Source organism: Ipomoea triloba, chromosome 4 (assembly GCF_003576645.1).
Source record: "Ipomoea triloba cultivar NCNSP0323 chromosome 4, ASM357664v1".
Classification (NCBI taxonomy): domain Eukaryota; kingdom Viridiplantae; phylum Streptophyta; class Magnoliopsida; order Solanales; family Convolvulaceae; genus Ipomoea; species Ipomoea triloba.
In genome coordinates this window covers 14,351,271-14,371,094 of record NC_044919.1, presented here as the reverse complement: position 1 = coordinate 14,371,094, position 19,824 = coordinate 14,351,271, and the positions used below count along the sequence as shown (strand labels likewise).

The 19,824-nt window shown below is 32.7% G+C and overlaps 1 protein-coding gene across 1 annotated transcript; it reads right to left on the bottom strand.

Moving 5' to 3' along the window:
* Positions 1–3,243: 3,243 nt before the first annotated feature.
* Positions 3,244–3,753, bottom strand: LOC116015857. Its single transcript, XM_031256027.1, has one exon. It carries the CDS (start codon positions 3,751–3,753, stop codon positions 3,244–3,246), a length of 510 nt encoding a protein of 169 aa, XP_031111887.1.
* Between the last annotated feature and the right edge of the window lie 16,071 nt (positions 3,754–19,824).

The window sequence follows — 19,824 nt, the reverse complement described above, 5'->3', positions numbered from 1 at the left end:
TATATATAGAGGTAAGGTTTCCCGTGTGGTTGTGCGGTTACGCACTTTAAGCAATACAATGATGCACCTTAAGTACACAAATCACGCACCTTAAGCACACAAACAAAACACCTTAAAAATACAAATCACGCGCACCTTAAGTACACAAACCACGCACTTAAGGTTTTAAAATGGTGCACCTTAAGTTTCAACAACCCACGCACCTTAAGCATACAAATCACGCAGCTTAATAAGGAAAACAATGCACCTTAAGAAAGAAAACCATGCACCTTAAGCTTTAGGTTCACTCACCTTAAGTTTCACCAATGACGCAGCTTAAGCACACAAACCACACACCTTAAAAAGGAAACTACGCACCTTAAGAAGGAAAACAATGCACCTAAAGCAACCGTACAACCGTACAACCGCACAGGAACCCATTTCTATATATATAGGGAAGGGTTCCCGTGCGGTTGTGCGATTACGCACCTTAAGCATTACAATGGTGCACCTTAAGTACACAAACCACGCTCATTAAGAACACAAACCATGTACCTAAGTTTTTAAAATGGTGCACCTTAAGTTTCAACAACTCACGCACCTTAAGCATATATACAAATCACGTACGCACCTTAAGAAGGAAAGCATCGCACCTTAAGCTTTAGGTTCACTGACCTTAACTTTCACCATTGACGCAACTTAAACACACAAACCACGCACCTTGAGAAGAAAAACTACGCACCTTAAGAAGAAAAACCACGCACCTAAAGCAACAGCACAACCGCACTAGAGAATATCAACCGCACAGTAACCCATTTATATATATAAAACTTAAATTGACAGCAACTACTTTGTACTGTGATGACATTTATGTTACCAACTAGTTTTCATGCGCATTGCGCGAATTGAATGAGATAATGTCAATATTTATTTTTAAATAAGTATTTCAAAGTATATCAATGCAAGATTATAAAGGAAATGTTCATGCATATGTAATTGAATGTTAAATTTGTTTATTTAAATTGATAATTCAAAGTTTATGAATGCAAGATAATATATGAGAGATTGATTATAATTGTCACTAAAATAAATATTTGCAATTTTATAAAAACGCTAATCTTACTTAGTCTAAAAATGATGATATAAATAAATACTACTTTTTCGTTTGAATTTCTCTAAGTCTTTTTAATTCTTTTTCGGTTAACATTGTCATTGTCTTTATATTCGGTACTTTTAAAAAAAAATTATTTATTGGTATTTGGTAATGTGTCATGTTTAACTTAGTTATTGTAGTAGTATGTGGTCATAGAATTGAACCTTGTGGAATAAAACCTTTTGAGTGTTTCAGTTTTTTTTTAACCCCTAAAAATTACATAAGTTATCTAATATAGTGATAAAATTAATCACAATAATATTTTTGTACACCAATAACAATTTATCATAATACCCTCGAATTAATAATTTAACTTCGGAATAAAGAGTTGTCGATGAATGTTAACTAAGTTTTACGCCAAAGAATGGGAATGGGCGCATGACAGCGCATATTTAGTCGCTAAATGGTGTTGTGTTTGTCATAGTTTGGTAGACCATTGATGCATAGTCTAATATGGAAAATGAACATATAGGTAGTTATAAACTGGGCATATATATTAAATAATTTTGTAATTATATGAAGGGTTAATTTCAAATATGGTATTTCGCCTATTGGTGTTTTTCAATATTTATCTTCAATTCGACTTTTAATTTGATTAAAATTGGTCTTTTTTTTTTTAGTCCTTTAATTTGATTATTGATTTCTGTCCAAATTTAGTATTCCACTAAGAGATCCTATTTGGAGGCATACTTATAGGACAAAAAAATATAAAATTTAACATTCTATGTCTTTAACTATGAATGTAAACAAAAAGCTCAGCTCAAGTTTAATAGAGGGTAAAGTATAAAAAATAAAAAAAAGTATACTAAAATCAAATTAATATGAACCATTCATTTCAACAAATTATACGAACTGTTTTTTTGTTCCAGTTAGGGACCTAACTTTATTGACTTTTATTAGGTTTGTAGGTGTAAATGTATATGTTGTTTTAGATCAGTGTCCACAATATAATATACCTAGAATAATTGGTTGGAATACATCCTTAATAAAGTTCTATAAATTTTCTCTATGTAGATAATCTTTATATGGAATTCTAAAAAATGTTTAAAATTAAATGAAATTATAAAATTGAAAAAATATATATTTTAGGAAAAAAAATATTGGAGGAGTTATTAGATTCAACTCCAAAAAAAATGGAAGTACAAAAGTTAAAAAATTTTATATTTTTATATACAAATAAATATGAGTTAATTACCTTTTGCTCCCTCGACTATTGCGATGTACCAAATTGGTCCTCAAAAGAGACGGTCACTTAACAGCCAAACTGACGAAGGACTAAATTGGATACAAAATTAATAGTTGAGGACTTAATTGACCAAAATTAATACCCAAGAACCAATTTGGTACTTTTGTCATAGTCGAGGGACGACCAAAACGATAATTAACTTAAAAAAAAAAAACTACTTCTTTTTATGGATTATAGGTGAATTAGCTTACCCCACTATGAGTTAATAAGGAATTTATATATCTAATAAAGAGATAACACATCAGTGAGTAACTAATATGGAGTGGTAATTGTAGAGATCTTTAGCTAGCATGGTTCTTAAAAAATGACTAAATATAAAACAAAATCGTTAATCAATGACGAATTATGGTTGAATTGAAAGGTGAGAATAATAATTTAAAAACACCAATAGACATTAGACAATGAATCATTTTTGAGAATTAACTCTTATATGAGTATACTTTTATAGTAAAAATTAAATAAAATTATGTAAAATTATTGAAAAATGGTATTTTTCTCTTTTAAAATCGCATCCTAATATAGCTGTATAGCACTATAATTCTATAATTTTACAATTAATTCTTTTATTATTATTATTATTACATATAGCATATGGAAATTTCGAACTTTATAATTGCATTTGCAACTCTCCTTACCAATTCAAATACCTCAAATTACTAGGTAAATTCATTTTTATTATTGTATTTTCATGATTTGAAGCAACCATATAAAATAGAACAAGGTAAAAGGAGAATATATAACAAGTTGATAAAAAGAATAGTCATCCACATCGCCCAAGCTTTAATATCCACACCTAACATTTTTTTATGTTAAGAAAGTGTAACCAAATAAAAAAAAATGAAAAAGAAATAGAACAAAAAATTTCTCATCTAACACGAATAGGCTCTTCAACGATTGTTTCCAACACAGGCTTTTTTGACCTGCACGACGATAACCTATGTCTAAACTCCAAACCGGCAAACGCATCCGACGGGCTGACGTCATTTTCCGGCGACTCACCGGCCGTCGCGGCTGCCACGTCCGGCGACACCTTAACATTCGCGGAACCGGATATCCTCTTGGCGGCGGAGTTAGCCGCCATGAGAAGCACGGCCATGTCGGCAGCGGTGATGACGGAGTTGACCCGCTTCATCGGAAACATAATATAAACGTTACCGAACTCCAAATCCTCGTCGGCAGAGAGGGCGGAGAATCTCCGCCCCATGTTCAACGACCTGGAGTTGACCAAGAAATAGGCGGGGTGTTCCAGCATGAGCTCCGCCGCCTTCACCGCCTCCCGGAACTGCCGGATTTCGCCGCCGGGAAGGATAACCCTAGCTGCCTTTGTACTCCCCACTCTTGGACCTCTAATAGTGCACGATGTCAAATTTCCCATCTTTCTTATATCTAATCTTCAATTCTCCTCTGATCTGATCTGATCTTCCTTTTCAGATTCTTTAATTTTCCTTATTTTCTGTCAAAGCCTAAAGAGTAGAGAGGGGTTTATATATAGAGAGAGAGAGAGAAAAGCGAGGTTGTTGGGGGCTATGGTTATTATGGTTGAGGTTCGTTAAGTGTGTTCAAAGAGAAAGGGGGGCATATATATATAGATATGAAGATTGCCTATGATTTGTATGTATGTATGTATTTCTACATGTATATGTCATACCAAACGCGCACATGTGAATAACTTGATTTTCCTTTTTGGGTCTAACATTTATAAATAGGAAAATATTTATTTTCCCTCTTTAAAGTTTTCTTCCTAATTTTCCTAGCCTATATTCGTTGAGTGCTATTGACTGACCATGTATACTATTAAGAATTAGTCTGTATTAAGAATTAGTCTTTTTTTGAAGGTAAACGTAGCTATTCCATTAATTCATAACATAAAACGTTTACATCAACGATCAATGAAATGGTAAACCATTCCTTACAGTCAGACATAGAAACAACTTTTCTAACTATGCTATAGAAAACTTGAATCGCAGACTGTTTCATAACTATGAAGCTATGTTCCTTCAGGGAACTTAAAGCTTCATCAAAGATCTGGGTCTTCGTCATCATTCTTTTTTGCTCGTCCAGGATAAGATCAACACTTGCCGAAACCAAACTAAACGATTTATGCTAATGAAAATGAAAAGCTCGTGAAAGTAACGAGAGGAAAAATGCTCGTGAAAGTAACGAGAGGAAAACACAATAATAGAGAAAATAAAAAGTGCGTAAAGTCAAAGTAGGGTTGGGAGTTCAAGACTACCAACACAAGCCCCAATACCTACCTACTATTATTTTATTCAAGGGAAAGAAAACGGAAGAAGAAGATCTGTGGCGGTGGTCGGAGGCGGACGGAGCTGCGACGGTGGTCGAGGCGAAAGAAGAGCGAGAGCAAACGTAAAAGGTGACCAAAACCGCCGGCTCAAAGCTCCATTAGAGCTCCGGCCGGAGGCCGGCAGTGAAAGCCGAAGTTGAGTAGCAGAGAGAGGCGCTTGATTTTAGAGAGAAAAGGGAGGCAAGAATTAGTCTTTATTCTTTATATTTATTGTTTATTTGTTTGCCTAGTCTTGAGGAGCAGATGTAACTTCTCCTCATTTTGTGGCCCTGTTTGCTATTTAAATACCTCTGTAAACGTTGAATAAAAATCAAGCTTCAGATTCTCACATGGTATCATAAGCCCTCTCTCTAACGAGAATTTTTTTTTCCCTCCCATCCCACCCTTTTTGTTTTCCACTTTCCGGTCATGGCAGCTACCAGCTCCCCAACTATGGTTCATATTCATGCTCCTACTCATTTACCAATCAAACTAACATCCTCAAACTTCCCTATCTGGAAGAAACAAGTTGAGCCCACTCTTATAGGCCTGGACCTTCTGGGCTACATCACAGGAACTACTAAAGCTCCGGCCAAGTACTCTGATGAGGCTCAGACCGCGTTAAACCCGGCCTACACAACCTGGTTCAGGCAAGATCACATAATCCTCAGTGCCATCCTTGGTAGTCTGTAAGATGTTTTGCAACCTGTTATTTCCTTCGCTGCCTCTGCATATGATGCCTGGACTCGTTTGTCCGTTACTTGTGCCGCTACTTCACGCGGTCGCATTGTTTCGCTTAAAGCAAAGCTTGCCAGGAATCCGAGAGCAAATCGGTCGATTGATGCATATATGAGGGATATGCGTTTGATCGCCGATGATTTGGCTTTGGCCCAATCTCCGGTTTCGGAAGAGGATCTAGTTGTCCACATATTCACCCAACTTGGCGATGAATACAACTCTATAGTGGCAGCTCTTCGTGTCCGAACCGATGCCATCTCGTTTGGAGAATTACATGACGTTCTTACTGACTATGAACGTCTGTTGAAGAATAATGAGGCTACCTCACCTGTCGATATGCCGACCGCCAATGTTACCCAGAGACGGACCACTGGTTCTAATGACACTCACTCTCAAGGGTACACAAGGCGTGGGCGAGGTGGTTCGGGCTTTTCTAATGGGCGTCCATCACGGAGCTCCAGTAATCGGCCAACCAGGTATTGTAATTACTGTGATTACCCTGGCCATGACACCAAGTACTGCCGCAAGTTAGCTAAATTCCTGAAGGAAAATGGTGTACCCGTGTTCGAGCCGCAAGGCACTACGCGTCCACCCCCTTCAGTTCACGCTACCTCAACTGCCAATATGCCGACTCAGTCATGGCTCATGGACTCAGGGGCTTCCCACCACACTATGAACGATTCCCTATCTCTTCACACGTTGTCTGACTACACAGGACCTGATGAAGTCATGTTGGGTGATGGTAAGTCCCGTCTCGTATTGGTCCTATGCCTTTCAAACCGCAGTCTACCTAACAAACCGTATGCCCACAGCCCTCCTCGGCCATATCTCACCTTATGAGAAACTCTTTAACAAACACCCAAATTACAAAAAAATTAGACCATTTGGCTGATTGTGTTACCCTTGGTTGAAGCCGTATTTCCCATCTAAATTAAGTCCGAAATCTTTGCCGTGTGTTTTTTTGGGATACTCGTTGAGTCAGTCAGCTTATAAATGTTTAGAAGTGTCTAGTGGGCGTCTATATGTCTCTCGTCATGTCCGGTTTGTACCTACTGTATTCCCATTCACCACCTTGGCTAAACAAGTCGTGCCTGCCAATCAAGTATCATCTCAAGCCGTGCAATTAGGAGTGCCTCTGTCTTCCTCTACTCCCTATACTACAGGTATTACAGGGTTGTCTGATGCTACTACTCTTCCGGCGTCTTTGGGAATCGCAAGGGACACAACTCCGGTCTCTGCCTCGATGGGTGTCCAGCCACCGTCGCCTGCGGTGGTTCTAGAAGCTCCCTCGCGCACACCGGTGGAGGCCAGTCGCGTCAGGAGCGGTGTGGAGCTCCGACCGACAACGCATCCGACTGCTCAGGGTTCTTCGACGACTACAGAGTCCGAAAATGCGGGCTTGCAGGTTGGGTCGGCTGGTCCAGATGTATCGCCGCCTGATGCTTTTCTAGAACAGTCCTATGGTGGTCAGGATGCGGGTATGGCAGAGACGGATGCAGTGGCGACCTCGGTGGGGTCAACGGACTCCTCGCATGGGGGTTCCACGAAAGCTGCTTCTTCGCAGGTTGATGTGCCATTAATGGTGCCAGGACAGGCTATTGTTGCTGCGCTGCCTTTACGACGTTCTCAGCGATCTCGACGACTTAATCCAAAATACTTTGGTGAGAAATTTGTCAACTTCACAACGTCACATCCTCTCGCTCAGACTGCCGAACCACGCACTGTAAATCAAGCACTAAATGATGATTTGTGGCGAGCGGCTATGTCAGACGAATTCAGTGCATTGGTCAAGAACTCCACATGGGAGTTAGTGCCCCGGGCGAATCACAATGTGGTTGGCTGCAAGTGGGTGTTCAGGGTGAAACGCAAGGCTGATGGATCTGTAGACCGTTTCAAGGCTCGTCTAGTAGCCAAAGGTTTTTTACAGGAACCTGGGCGAGATTATTTTGAGACCTTTAGTCCGGTGGTCAAACCGGTCACGGTACGAATTATTTTAAGCATTGCCTTGTCACAGGGTTGGTCGCTACGTCAATTAGACGTGAATAATGCGTTTCTAAATGGCACCCTACACGAAGAAGTTTACATGGCCCAACCGGCAGGCTTTGTTGATTCAGGGAAGCCGGATCATGTATGTCGGTTGAGGAAGGCGATTTATGGGTTAAAACAAGCCCCCCGTGCTTGGTACCTCGAGTTGTCGTGCTTTCTAGTTTCCTTTGGTTTTAGAAAATCGGTTGCAGACACCTCTTTGTTTATTTATTGTAATGGTGCCATTTCCCTGTATTTTCTAGTGTATGTCGACGATATAATCATAACAGGCAATAATGACGACTTCACCTCGGGCTTCATCCGCAGTCTCGCAGAGCGCTTTTCTTTAAAAGATTTAGGGCCATTGCATCACTTCTTAGGTGTGGAGGTGGTCCCTACGGCCAATGGTGTATTCCTTTCCCAAAGTCAGTATGTGGCTGACATTTTGGATCAGTTTGCAANTCCTTTCCCAAAGTCAGTATGTGGCTGACATTTTGGATCAGTTTGCAATGACGGGGGCGAAACCGGTCTCTACTCCGATGTGTACATCCGTAGATTTGGCATCCGATGTCACGCCTTATGACTCCACAGCGTATCGTCGTGCCATTGGTCGCTTGCAGTATTTGGCTATTACCAGACCAGATATCTCATTCGCCGTTAATCGCCTGGCACAGTATATGGCGTCACTCACTGAAGGGCACTGCAAGCTGTGAAGCGGGTACTGCGTTATTTGAAAGGTACACTACTCTTTGGTCTGCATTTCCAGCGAAACAGTCCACTCTCTCTTGTGGCTTACTCTGATTCAGACTGGGGCAGTGCTCGTGATGGGGGGCGGTCTACAACGGCCTACTGTGTGTTTTTTGGGACTAATATTATCTCCTAGAAGTCTGTGAAACAGCGGTCAGTTTCTCGATCCTCCACTGAAGCAGAGTTCCGCGCGCTTGCTAATTCCGCTGCTGAGGTTATGTGGATTCAAAATCTGTTATGTGAACTTGGGATTCGTCTTCGTTCTACTCCGATGCTGGTCACCGACAACTTGAGTGCTTCGTATGTTTGCAAAAATCCAGTTTTTCACTCGCGTATAAAGCACTTAGCTCTGGACTACTTCTTTGTCCGTGAGCAGATTACTTCTGGCGCTTTACGTGTTAGTTATGTTCGTTCAGCTGAGCAGGTTGCTGATCTCTTAACTAAACCGCTTGGTTATCGGTTATTTGATGTGTTTCGATCCAAGCTTGGGCTCACTGACGGCGCCTCAATCTTGCGGGGGCGTATTAAGAATTAGTCTTTATTCTTTATATTTATTGTTTATTTGTTTGCCTAATCTTGAGGAGCAGATGTAACTTCTCCTCATTTTGTGGCCTTGTGTGGCCCTGTTTGCTATTTAAATACCTCTGTAAACGTTGAATAAAAATCAAGCTTCAGATTCTCACATATACTTATAATCAAATACTAGTACTAAACAATCTAATAAGATAGTGTAATGTTAGGAAGGAAAAATAAGAATGATTAGCTAACTCGACATACTTGTATTTTCTCTTTATTAACGTGGCAATGTAATTAACTCTTTAAATTTATTTATTTGTTCATAAATTGGTCAATTACATCATGAATTACAAGATTCACTTAGGTTTCGTTCAGAAACCCAGATAAACACTCTCGAAGGTCATTTTCAGATTTTCCTGTGTTTGAGTATTCAAATAAAATAAATTCAAAGGAAAATATTTATTCTTATCAACGAAAAAGTTTCAATTTGGAGAAAATGTCTTTCTAAATTTTCATTCTAAAGATATTTTTTAGACTCTTTATTTTTCCGTCTCTCTCTTCTCCATCATGCATCTTTCTTAGATTATTACTATCACCACTTATTTATTATTATTATTATTATATGTTCAGGAAAATAAACGAAACAAAAAATAATAATAAAATTTTTTAACTTTCAGCCAAACTGAAAATAACTAAATACCAGAAATTTGAAATAAGTTTTAGAAAATGAGTCGTTTAATTATCTTGAAATCATTTTCTAAAAATATTTTTCAGATTTTCAAAGGAACCTTTAATAATTAAATTCAAAAATGTCAATCTACTAGTACCAGCGCACATCAAGAGATAAAAATTAAAAAGAGATCGAATATAGCATCACATTGTGTTATTTTATTAAAAATTTAAGTACGTTATTAGATGAATTTTGACATGATATTTTAAAAGTTATAATAGAGAAGTGAAGGGGGCTCAACAACTATTAATTTTTTGAGTATATGAGAAAAGAGATAAAACGTGTTGATGAATGTTTAGAGGCATGTGACAAAATTGATCTAAGAATTGAAGTGTTCAGATGGATACAATACTTGGGTAGCAGACGACGGCTGAGACGACCAAGTGTCAAAGGTTTTGACCAAATACACGTATAGGGAAGTGTTTGGAAGGTGCGAGTTCATCTCCGGTTTTTATAAGTTATTTTATTAGGTCACGAGAGTAATTTCGATGTTTTTGCGTGCGGAGACTGTTGACTCCGTGGGCTATGGCCGCCCACGGTGGATGGGGTTGAAAACCATGGCATCACGGTCCCACACTCTCACTTACAAGTACACGTGCCAATTCCAAGTAATTTTACTCTAAAAATATCAACTAATAATTGGGTGTGAGATGTGTATTTGTTTGTCAGCTGCGTGAGACGGGCTCACATGATATGTTAAACGTACGTGTATTAAAAGTATACATACACTTTATTTTTATTGAAGAAGATTATCATTATTATATTTTTATGGCTAAACTGTCATCTAACACCATGAACTATATCCAATTATTAATGCCGCACCCTGAACTTTCATATCGTATATATCGAACCGCAAACCAAAATAAAAAATTCACCTAGAACTTTTAGCAGGTTTCCCGGTCTTCTTGATGACATGGTGCATGTTTCCAAGTGATGTGGCATTTCTTTTAACCTTATATTGTCCATGTAAGCATTTCGTTACTATTTAATGATGAAAATTAAAGGTTCAAATGAGCTATCAAACTACACGCGAAAATATAATTGAGCCATTTAATTTAAAAATATTTAATTGAGTCCCTAAACCAGTTAAAATTATGCAACTCGATCAAAATTTACATGTTCATCTAGTTATCGCTGACATGGCAATCATCATATAAAAAATTTAATTTTTAAATAAAAATTAAATTATAAAAATGAATAAACCCACCCCTCCCCATCTTTGTCTTCGGCTTCAGATGAAGCTTCTTCGTCTCCAAGCCGAAGAAGAAGAAGTTTTTCTTCATCTCCAGCTTGGAGACAAATTAAAGAAAGCTCTTTGTATACAGTCGAAGATAAGGAGAGGGTAAGTTTTTCTTTAATTTTATTTTATTTAAAATTATTAAAATAAAATTTAAAAAAAATATTTATTTAATAATAGGATGATTACCACATCAATGATAACCGGATGAAGGTGTTAATTTTTATCAAATTTTATAATTTCGGACAATTTAGGGATCCAATTGTAATTTTCTTGAGGTGAATGACTTAATTGCATTATGTATAGTTTGGTGGCTAATTTGAATAATTTTTTCTTTAATGAATTATAACTTTGATGAGTCTATCACCATTACCATATAGTTACATCTAATATATCTTTTTCATATTCTTTAATTACCATTTTATTAAAATCATCATGTAACAAATAATTTAATTGTAAATTATATTTTAAATAAATATCTATGAATGTCAAATTATATGTTTGTGTATATAATAAATATAATATTTGTATAAATATATACCAATATATGTGGGTGTTAACTTTTTTTTTTATTTTTCTAAAAACATAATAAATGTGAATGAAGGTTATACCCTTCATTTATGTCCATTTTTTCCGTTAAGTTTTTTTTGTACATTATGCTATAAAAGTTGTACTACACAATATTTTGAACAAATATACCCCTACTGTTATAACTTCCGTTATCTTTTCCACTATTGTTACCAAGCACATGCATCCACCATATATTTTCTTATCTTCTTCAATAATAATAATAATATATACACATTAAATATTAGAGTTATATGTTAGTTATTTTTTAAAATATAAATATCCAATTTATAAAAATATTTTACATTATTATTATTATATTAAAATTTAAATAAATTTAAAATTTTAATATAAAATACTAATATTGGACATCTATTTTTTGCGCATCGCGCATAAGAAAAACTAGTTGTAAATATAAATGTTATAAAAATTATTTGCATTATTATTAAACAAAAATATAAATTCTCTCTCTTTTTTTTTTTGTTCACTATACTTTCCAAATATGATAATTAAAATTTATCATTTTAAAAATTTACAAAATATAATTTGAATTAAAATTTTTAATTATTTTTATTTATCAATATTTTAATAATAGGCATAATTTTTGCACATTGCCTACATACATATGTATACTAAAAAAAATTGGGATTAGGGGGTAGGGCACCCCTACACCCCAACAAGCCTCCACCCCTGCTGTGATGGCCTTTGATTGTGTTGAGAGTGTGGATTGTGTGGTATAGATGGGTTGATTGGAAAATGATTCTTTGATTATCTTAAATAAAATTAGAGGTGGTGAAATTCAAATAGATCATAATTAGCCAAATCTTATTATCAAAGCTATTTGTGATCTTTTATAAAGGGATTAATAGTTTGGAACTATACTATTAAGCACATTCATAAGTAAGTATGATCACGAGTCGGATAACTAATAATTAAGAACTATGCCAATCTAAATTTGGGTTTGCATGTCTTATTAGAAGGAGCCTAAGGAAAGTTAAACCATTATTTTTCCTAACTTTATAAGTGTCAATTTCGTTGGTCAAAATTTATGAGACTTATTTTCTCCTATATATTTTGTTGTGTGTGTGTGTTTGTGTGTGTGGGAGGGTTCATATGAGATCACCTATTTAGGTGATGAGATTGTGAGATCAAATTTTGTGCATCATATCATCAATCTAGTAAATTTTAATAGTCTAGATTGATTGACACACACACTCCATTCGCACACATTTAATAACCGTTTGCACACACTTCAACTTAGAATCTTAATCAATCTATACCATTAAATTATTACATTGATGCACAAGATTTGATCTCACAATCTCACCTAAACAGGTGATCTCATATGATTCTAAATCTATTTGTGTGTGTATATATATATATAGTTATAATTTTTTTTATTAAGTATGATAGCCTTAAAATTAAATTAGTTGGAGTATTTAAGATGCATGTGAGTTGGAAGGCTATAGACATAGACTTGATGTTTACGGATTATTTGGCAAAAGATCATTGGGCCACTTTTGGATCATTCAAATTATCATAATAGCTTCTTTTTTTTTTGAAAAGAAATTATCATAATAGCTATGCCTCGTCACAGTAATTAATCAATCAATCATGTTTAGAAAATGACATTGGGTATGAGTGGAACGAAAAAATTAATGAGAAAAGAATTGTAATTCGGTAAAAAAAAAAGAATAAGGTGGGAATAAAATATGAATTCAAATTATAGTGTTTGGTATGTAATAATAGATTACATGGAATTGAAAGAGAATAAGTGATGTAATAACTTAAATGCTCTTTGTGTACTACATAATAATAATAATAATAATAATAATAATAATAAAGAAATAGTTTGTATACTAATAATAACAATAATATTCTAATAATATTATTACAATAACATTATAATAATAAATTATAATTTTTTTAGTACATAAGGTATTACTTAAAAGTACTTATCTATCGTTACAATATCTACTATACTAATAAGAGCCAAAGAGAGTTAGGCCTAAAATGGGTAAAAAAAAATGGCGGTCAAATTATTTAATCAAATGGATGGTTCAGATGAATTATTTAATCAAATAGATGGTTAAGATAATTCAGATTAATATTATTAATAGAGATTACCTAATTTAACCTTACTTTTATGATTATCCGTTAAGTTTTCCGTTAAGTATTCTCTTCTCCGTTAATATTCCGTTAACTTTTAACTTACCCATTAATTTCTATAAGAAAGGTCTTAGGTTATAACCTCATCTCAATCAAATTTGACATAATTAAGTTTTTCACTCTATTTTACTCTTATTAAATTAAATAAATTAGTAGCTACAACAAAAAATGATACATATGTATTTCTTTAATTTAGAATTATGTGTCTACAACACCTTTATTTGAAAAAATTATTCATTATCAAAAAATTAAATTAAATAAGAGAAATAATTTCATTAGTTATACTATCTTTATTTTCTCCATGCAAAGATTATTTACATTCAAATTTATCAATTGACTAGTTTTATACGCGCATTGCGCGAATGGGTTAATGCCCAATATTTATATTTAAATAAATATTCAAAAGTATATCAATGCAAGATTATATAGGAGAAGTTTATACATGGGTAATTGAATGTCGAANTTTTATAAAGGGATTAATAGTTTGGAACTATACTATTAAGCACATTCATAAGTAAGTATGATCACGAGTCGGATAACTAATAATTAAGAACTATGCCAATCTAAATTTGGGTTTGCATGTCTTATTAGAAGGAGCCTAAGGAAAGTTAAACCATTATTTTTCCTAACTTTATAAGTGTCAATTTCGTTGGTCAAAATTTATGAGACTTATTTTCTCCTATATATTTTGTTGTGTGTGTGTGTTTGTGTGTGTGGGAGGGTTCATATGAGATCACCTATTTAGGTGATGAGATTGTGAGATCAAATTTTGTGCATCATATCATCAATCTAGTAAATTTTAATAGTCTAGATTGATTGACACACACACTCCATTCGCACACATTTAATAACCGTTTGCACACACTTCAACTTAGAATCTTAATCAATCTATACCATTAAATTATTACATTGATGCACAAGATTTGATCTCACAATCTCACCTAAACAGGTGATCTCATATGATTCTAAATCTATTTGTGTGTGTATATATATATATAGTTATAATTTTTTTTATTAAGTATGATAGCCTTAAAATTAAATTAGTTGGAGTATTTAAGATGCATGTGAGTTGGAAGGCTATAGACATAGACTTGATGTTTACGGATTATTTGGCAAAAGATCATTGGGCCACTTTTGGATCATTCAAATTATCATAATAGCTTCTTTTTTTTTTGAAAAGAAATTATCATAATAGCTATGCCTCGTCACAGTAATTAATCAATCAATCATGTTTAGAAAATGACATTGGGTATGAGTGGAACGAAAAAATTAATGAGAAAAGAATTGTAATTCGGTAAAAAAAAAAGAATAAGGTGGGAATAAAATATGAATTCAAATTATAGTGTTTGGTATGTAATAATAGATTACATGGAATTGAAAGAGAATAAGTGATGTAATAACTTAAATGCTCTTTGTGTACTACATAATAATAATAATAATAATAATAATAATAATAAAGAAATAGTTTGTATACTAATAATAACAATAATATTCTAATAATATTATTACAATAACATTATAATAATAAATTATAATTTTTTTAGTACATAAGGTATTACTTAAAAGTACTTATCTATCGTTACAATATCTACTATACTAATAAGAGCCAAAGAGAGTTAGGCCTAAAATGGGTAAAAAAAAATGGCGGTCAAATTATTTAATCAAATGGATGGTTCAGATGAATTATTTAATCAAATAGATGGTTAAGATAATTCAGATTAATATTATTAATAGAGATTACCTAATTTAACCTTACTTTTATGATTATCCGTTAAGTTTTCCGTTAAGTATTCTCTTCTCCGTTAATATTCCGTTAACTTTTAACTTACCCATTAATTTCTATAAGAAAGGTCTTAGGTTATAACCTCATCTCAATCAAATTTGACATAATTAAGTTTTTCACTCTATTTTACTCTTATTAAATTAAATAAATTAGTAGCTACAACAAAAAATGATACATATGTATTTCTTTAATTTAGAATTATGTGTCTACAACACCTTTATTTGAAAAAATTATTCATTATCAAAAAATTAAATTAAATAAGAGAAATAATTTCATTAGTTATACTATCTTTATTTTCTCCATGCAAAGATTATTTACATTCAAATTTATCAATTGACTAGTTTTATACGCGCATTGCGCGAATGGGTTAATGCCCAATATTTATATTTAAATAAATATTCAAAAGTATATCAATGCAAGATTATATAGGAGAAGTTTATACATAAAGTATATCAATGCAAGATTATATAGGAGAAGTTTATACATGGGTAATTGAATGTCGAGATTATATAGGAGAAGTTTATACATGGGTAATTGAATGTCGAATTTATATAGGAGAAGTTTATACATGGGTAATTGAATGTCGAATTTTTTTATTTAAATATCTAACTCAAAGTATATTAATCCAAGATAATATAGAAAATTTATTATAATTATTACTAAAATAAATGTTTGCAACCTTGTAAAATCGATAGTTTAAATATTTGGTCTAAAAATGATAGTCAAAATAAATAGTACTTTTAATTTGAATTTTTTTAAAGTGTTCTTAATTCTCTTTTGAGTAACATTGTCATTGTCTTCATCTTTACTATTTGTTCTCTTCCTTTTTGTTGGTAGTGTGTTATTTGCAATTCGGTTATTGTTGGTAGCATAGATGAGGCAAATTATGCTGTAAAGGTGGACCTGGGTTCAAAACTACGTCGTTTTTGTCTTCTTTTTTTTTTTTTAATTAGTAAACATATTGCTGAATATAGAGTTGTCAAAAAATGTGTGAATGTAGAAGTTTCAAAGTGTGAATGTAGAGTATAGAAATCGTGAATGTAGATTTATGATTGTGTGAATGTAGAGTTGCCCAGAAATGTGTGAATGTGGAGGTTTCAAATTGTGAATATGGAGTATAGAAATCGTGAATGTAGAGTTATGCATGTGTGAATCTGTAATAGAGTTAAGAAGTTCTAGCAACTTGTAGCCCTGTAATGTGTGAATGTGGAGTTCTCAAGTTGTGAATATGGAGTTCTCAAGTTGTGAATATGGAGTATAGGACCTGTGAATATAGAGTTTTGAATGTGTGAATGCATAACAATGGTAATATAGTTACTAAATATATAATCCTGTAATGTGTTAATGTGAAGTTTACAAAGTGTAAATGTAGAGTATAGTGTATGTGAATGTAGAGTATAGTGTATGTGAATGTAGAGTATAGTGTATAGTGTATGTGAATGTAGAGTATAGTGTATGTGAATGTAGACCCAGGTCCACCTTGCAAGGTGGACCTGGGTCCACGGCATAACAACCCCATAGATGACAACGTCATGCAATAAAATTATGATATATGAGCTATGGACTTTCCTTTATGTGCTCTGCTTGGGGTTCATTTGGTTCAACAATTATTGTTGAATGAGTTATTGTGGATAAAGAAATCCCTAGTTGAAGAAAAAAGATTAAATAAATTAATAAAAATTTGAAAACTTAAAATATTATGTATTCCAAAAATATTAAAAGGTAGTTTCTCGCTTTAATTTGCTGGGTGCTGGGTAATGGGTTATTTGAGTACTTTCATTGTCAACAAATCCCCCAAGTTGTTAATATGATTGGTTTCAAACTATTCTTTTTTTTTCATGGTATTAAAGAAATACATATATATCATTTTTTGGTGTAACTACTAATTTATTTAATTCAATAAGAGTAAAATAGAGTGATTCCGCTTCAATTTGTTGGACTATTTGAGTACTCTCTTTGTCAACTAATCCCCAAGTAGTTAATATAATTAGCTTCAAATTATTTAAAAAAAAAGTTCATAGTATTAATAAAATATTTGGTAAATAAATATATAACATTATTTTGTACTATAACTTTGATATTTAATTACAAGATAGTGTAAAAATAAGATAATGGACAATGTAATGAATATCAATTGATAAATTTGAATAAATAAAGACAATATAACTAATGAAATTATTTCTCTTATTTAATTTAATTTTTTGATAATAATAATTTTTTCAAATAAAGGTATTGTAAACACATAATTCTAAATTAAAGAAATACATATGTATCATTTTTTGTTGTAGCTACTAATTTATTTAATTTAATAAGAGTAAAATAGAGTGAAAAACTTAATTATGTCAAATTTGATTGAGATGAGGTTATAACCTAAGACCTTTCTTATAGAAATTAATGGGTAAGTTAAAAGTTAACGGAATATTAACGGAGAAGAGAATACTTAACGGAAAACTTAACGGATAATCATAAAAGTAAGGTTAAATTAGGTAATCTCTATTAATAATATTAATCTGAATTATCTTAACCATCTATTTGATTAAATAATTCATCTGAACCATCCATTTGATTAAATAATTTGACCGCCANAGATTATATAGGAGAAGTTTATACATGGGTAATTGAATGTCGAATTTTTTTATTTAAATATCTAACTCAAAGTATATTAATCCAAGATAATATAGAAAATTTATTATAATTATTACTAAAATAAATGTTTGCAACCTTGTAAAATCGATAGTTTAAATATTTGGTCTAAAAATGATAGTCAAAATAAATAGTACTTTTAATTTGAATTTTTTTAAAGTGTTCTTAATTCTCTTTTGAGTAACATTGTCATTGTCTTCATCTTTACTATTTGTTCTCTTCCTTTTTGTTGGTAGTGTGTTATTTGCAATTCGGTTATTGTTGGTAGCATAGATGAGGCAAATTATGCTGTAAAGGTGGACCTGGGTTCAAAACTACGTCGTTTTTGTCTTCTTTTTTTTTTTTTAATTAGTAAACATATTGCTGAATATAGAGTTGTCAAAAAATGTGTGAATGTAGAAGTTTCAAAGTGTGAATGTAGAGTATAGAAATCGTGAATGTAGATTTATGATTGTGTGAATGTAGAGTTGCCCAGAAATGTGTGAATGTGGAGGTTTCAAATTGTGAATATGGAGTATAGAAATCGTGAATGTAGAGTTATGCATGTGTGAATCTGTAATAGAGTTAAGAAGTTCTAGCAACTTGTAGCCCTGTAATGTGTGAATGTGGAGTTCTCAAGTTGTGAATATGGAGTTCTCAAGTTGTGAATATGGAGTATAGGACCTGTGAATATAGAGTTTTGAATGTGTGAATGCATAACAATGGTAATATAGTTACTAAATATATAATCCTGTAATGTGTTAATGTGAAGTTTACAAAGTGTAAATGTAGAGTATAGTGTATGTGAATGTAGAGTATAGTGTATGTGAATGTAGAGTATAGTGTATAGTGTATGTGAATGTAGAGTATAGTGTATGTGAATGTAGACCCAGGTCCACCTTGCAAGGTGGACCTGGGTCCACGGCATAACAACCCCATAGATGACAACGTCATGCAATAAAATTATGATATATGAGCTATGGACTTTCCTTTATGTGCTCTGCTTGGGGTTCATTTGGTTCAACAATTATTGTTGAATGAGTTATTGTGGATAAAGAAATCCCTAGTTGAAGAAAAAAGATTAAATAAATTAATAAAAATTTGAAAACTTAAAATATTATGTATTCCAAAAATATTAAAAGGTAGTTTCTCGCTTTAATTTGCTGGGTGCTGGGTAATGGGTTATTTGAGTACTTTCATTGTCAACAAATCCCCCAAGTTGTTAATATGATTGGTTTCAAACTATTCTTTTTTTTTCATGGTATTAAAGAAATACATATATATCATTTTTTGGTGTAACTACTAATTTATTTAATTCAATAAGAGTAAAATAGAGTGATTCCGCTTCAATTTGTTGGACTATTTGAGTACTCTCTTTGTCAACTAATCCCCAAGTAGTTAATATAATTAGCTTCAAATTATTTAAAAAAAAAGTTCATAGTATTAATAAAATATTTGGTAAATAAATATATAACATTATTTTGTACTATAACTTTGATATTTAATTACAAGATAGTGTAAAAATAAGATAATGGACAATGTAATGAATATCAATTGATAAATTTGAATAAATAAAGACAATATAACTAATGAAATTATTTCTCTTATTTAATTTAATTTTTTGATAATAATAATTTTTTCAAATAAAGGTATTGTAAACACATAATTCTAAATTAAAGAAATACATATGTATCATTTTTTGTTGTAGCTACTAATTTATTTAATTTAATAAGAGTAAAATAGAGTGAAAAACTTAATTATGTCAAATTTGATTGAGATGAGGTTCGAACCTAAGATCTTTTTTATAGAAATTAATGGGTAAGTTAAAAGTTAACGGAATATTAACAGAGAAGATAATATTTAACGGAAAACTTAACGGAAAATCATAAAAGTAAGGAATATTTAACGGAAAACTTAACGGAAAATCATAAAAGTAAGGTTTATTTAACGGAAAACTTAACGGAAAATCATAAAAGTAAGGTTAAATTAACGGAAAACTTAACGGAAAATCATAAAAGTAAGGTTAAA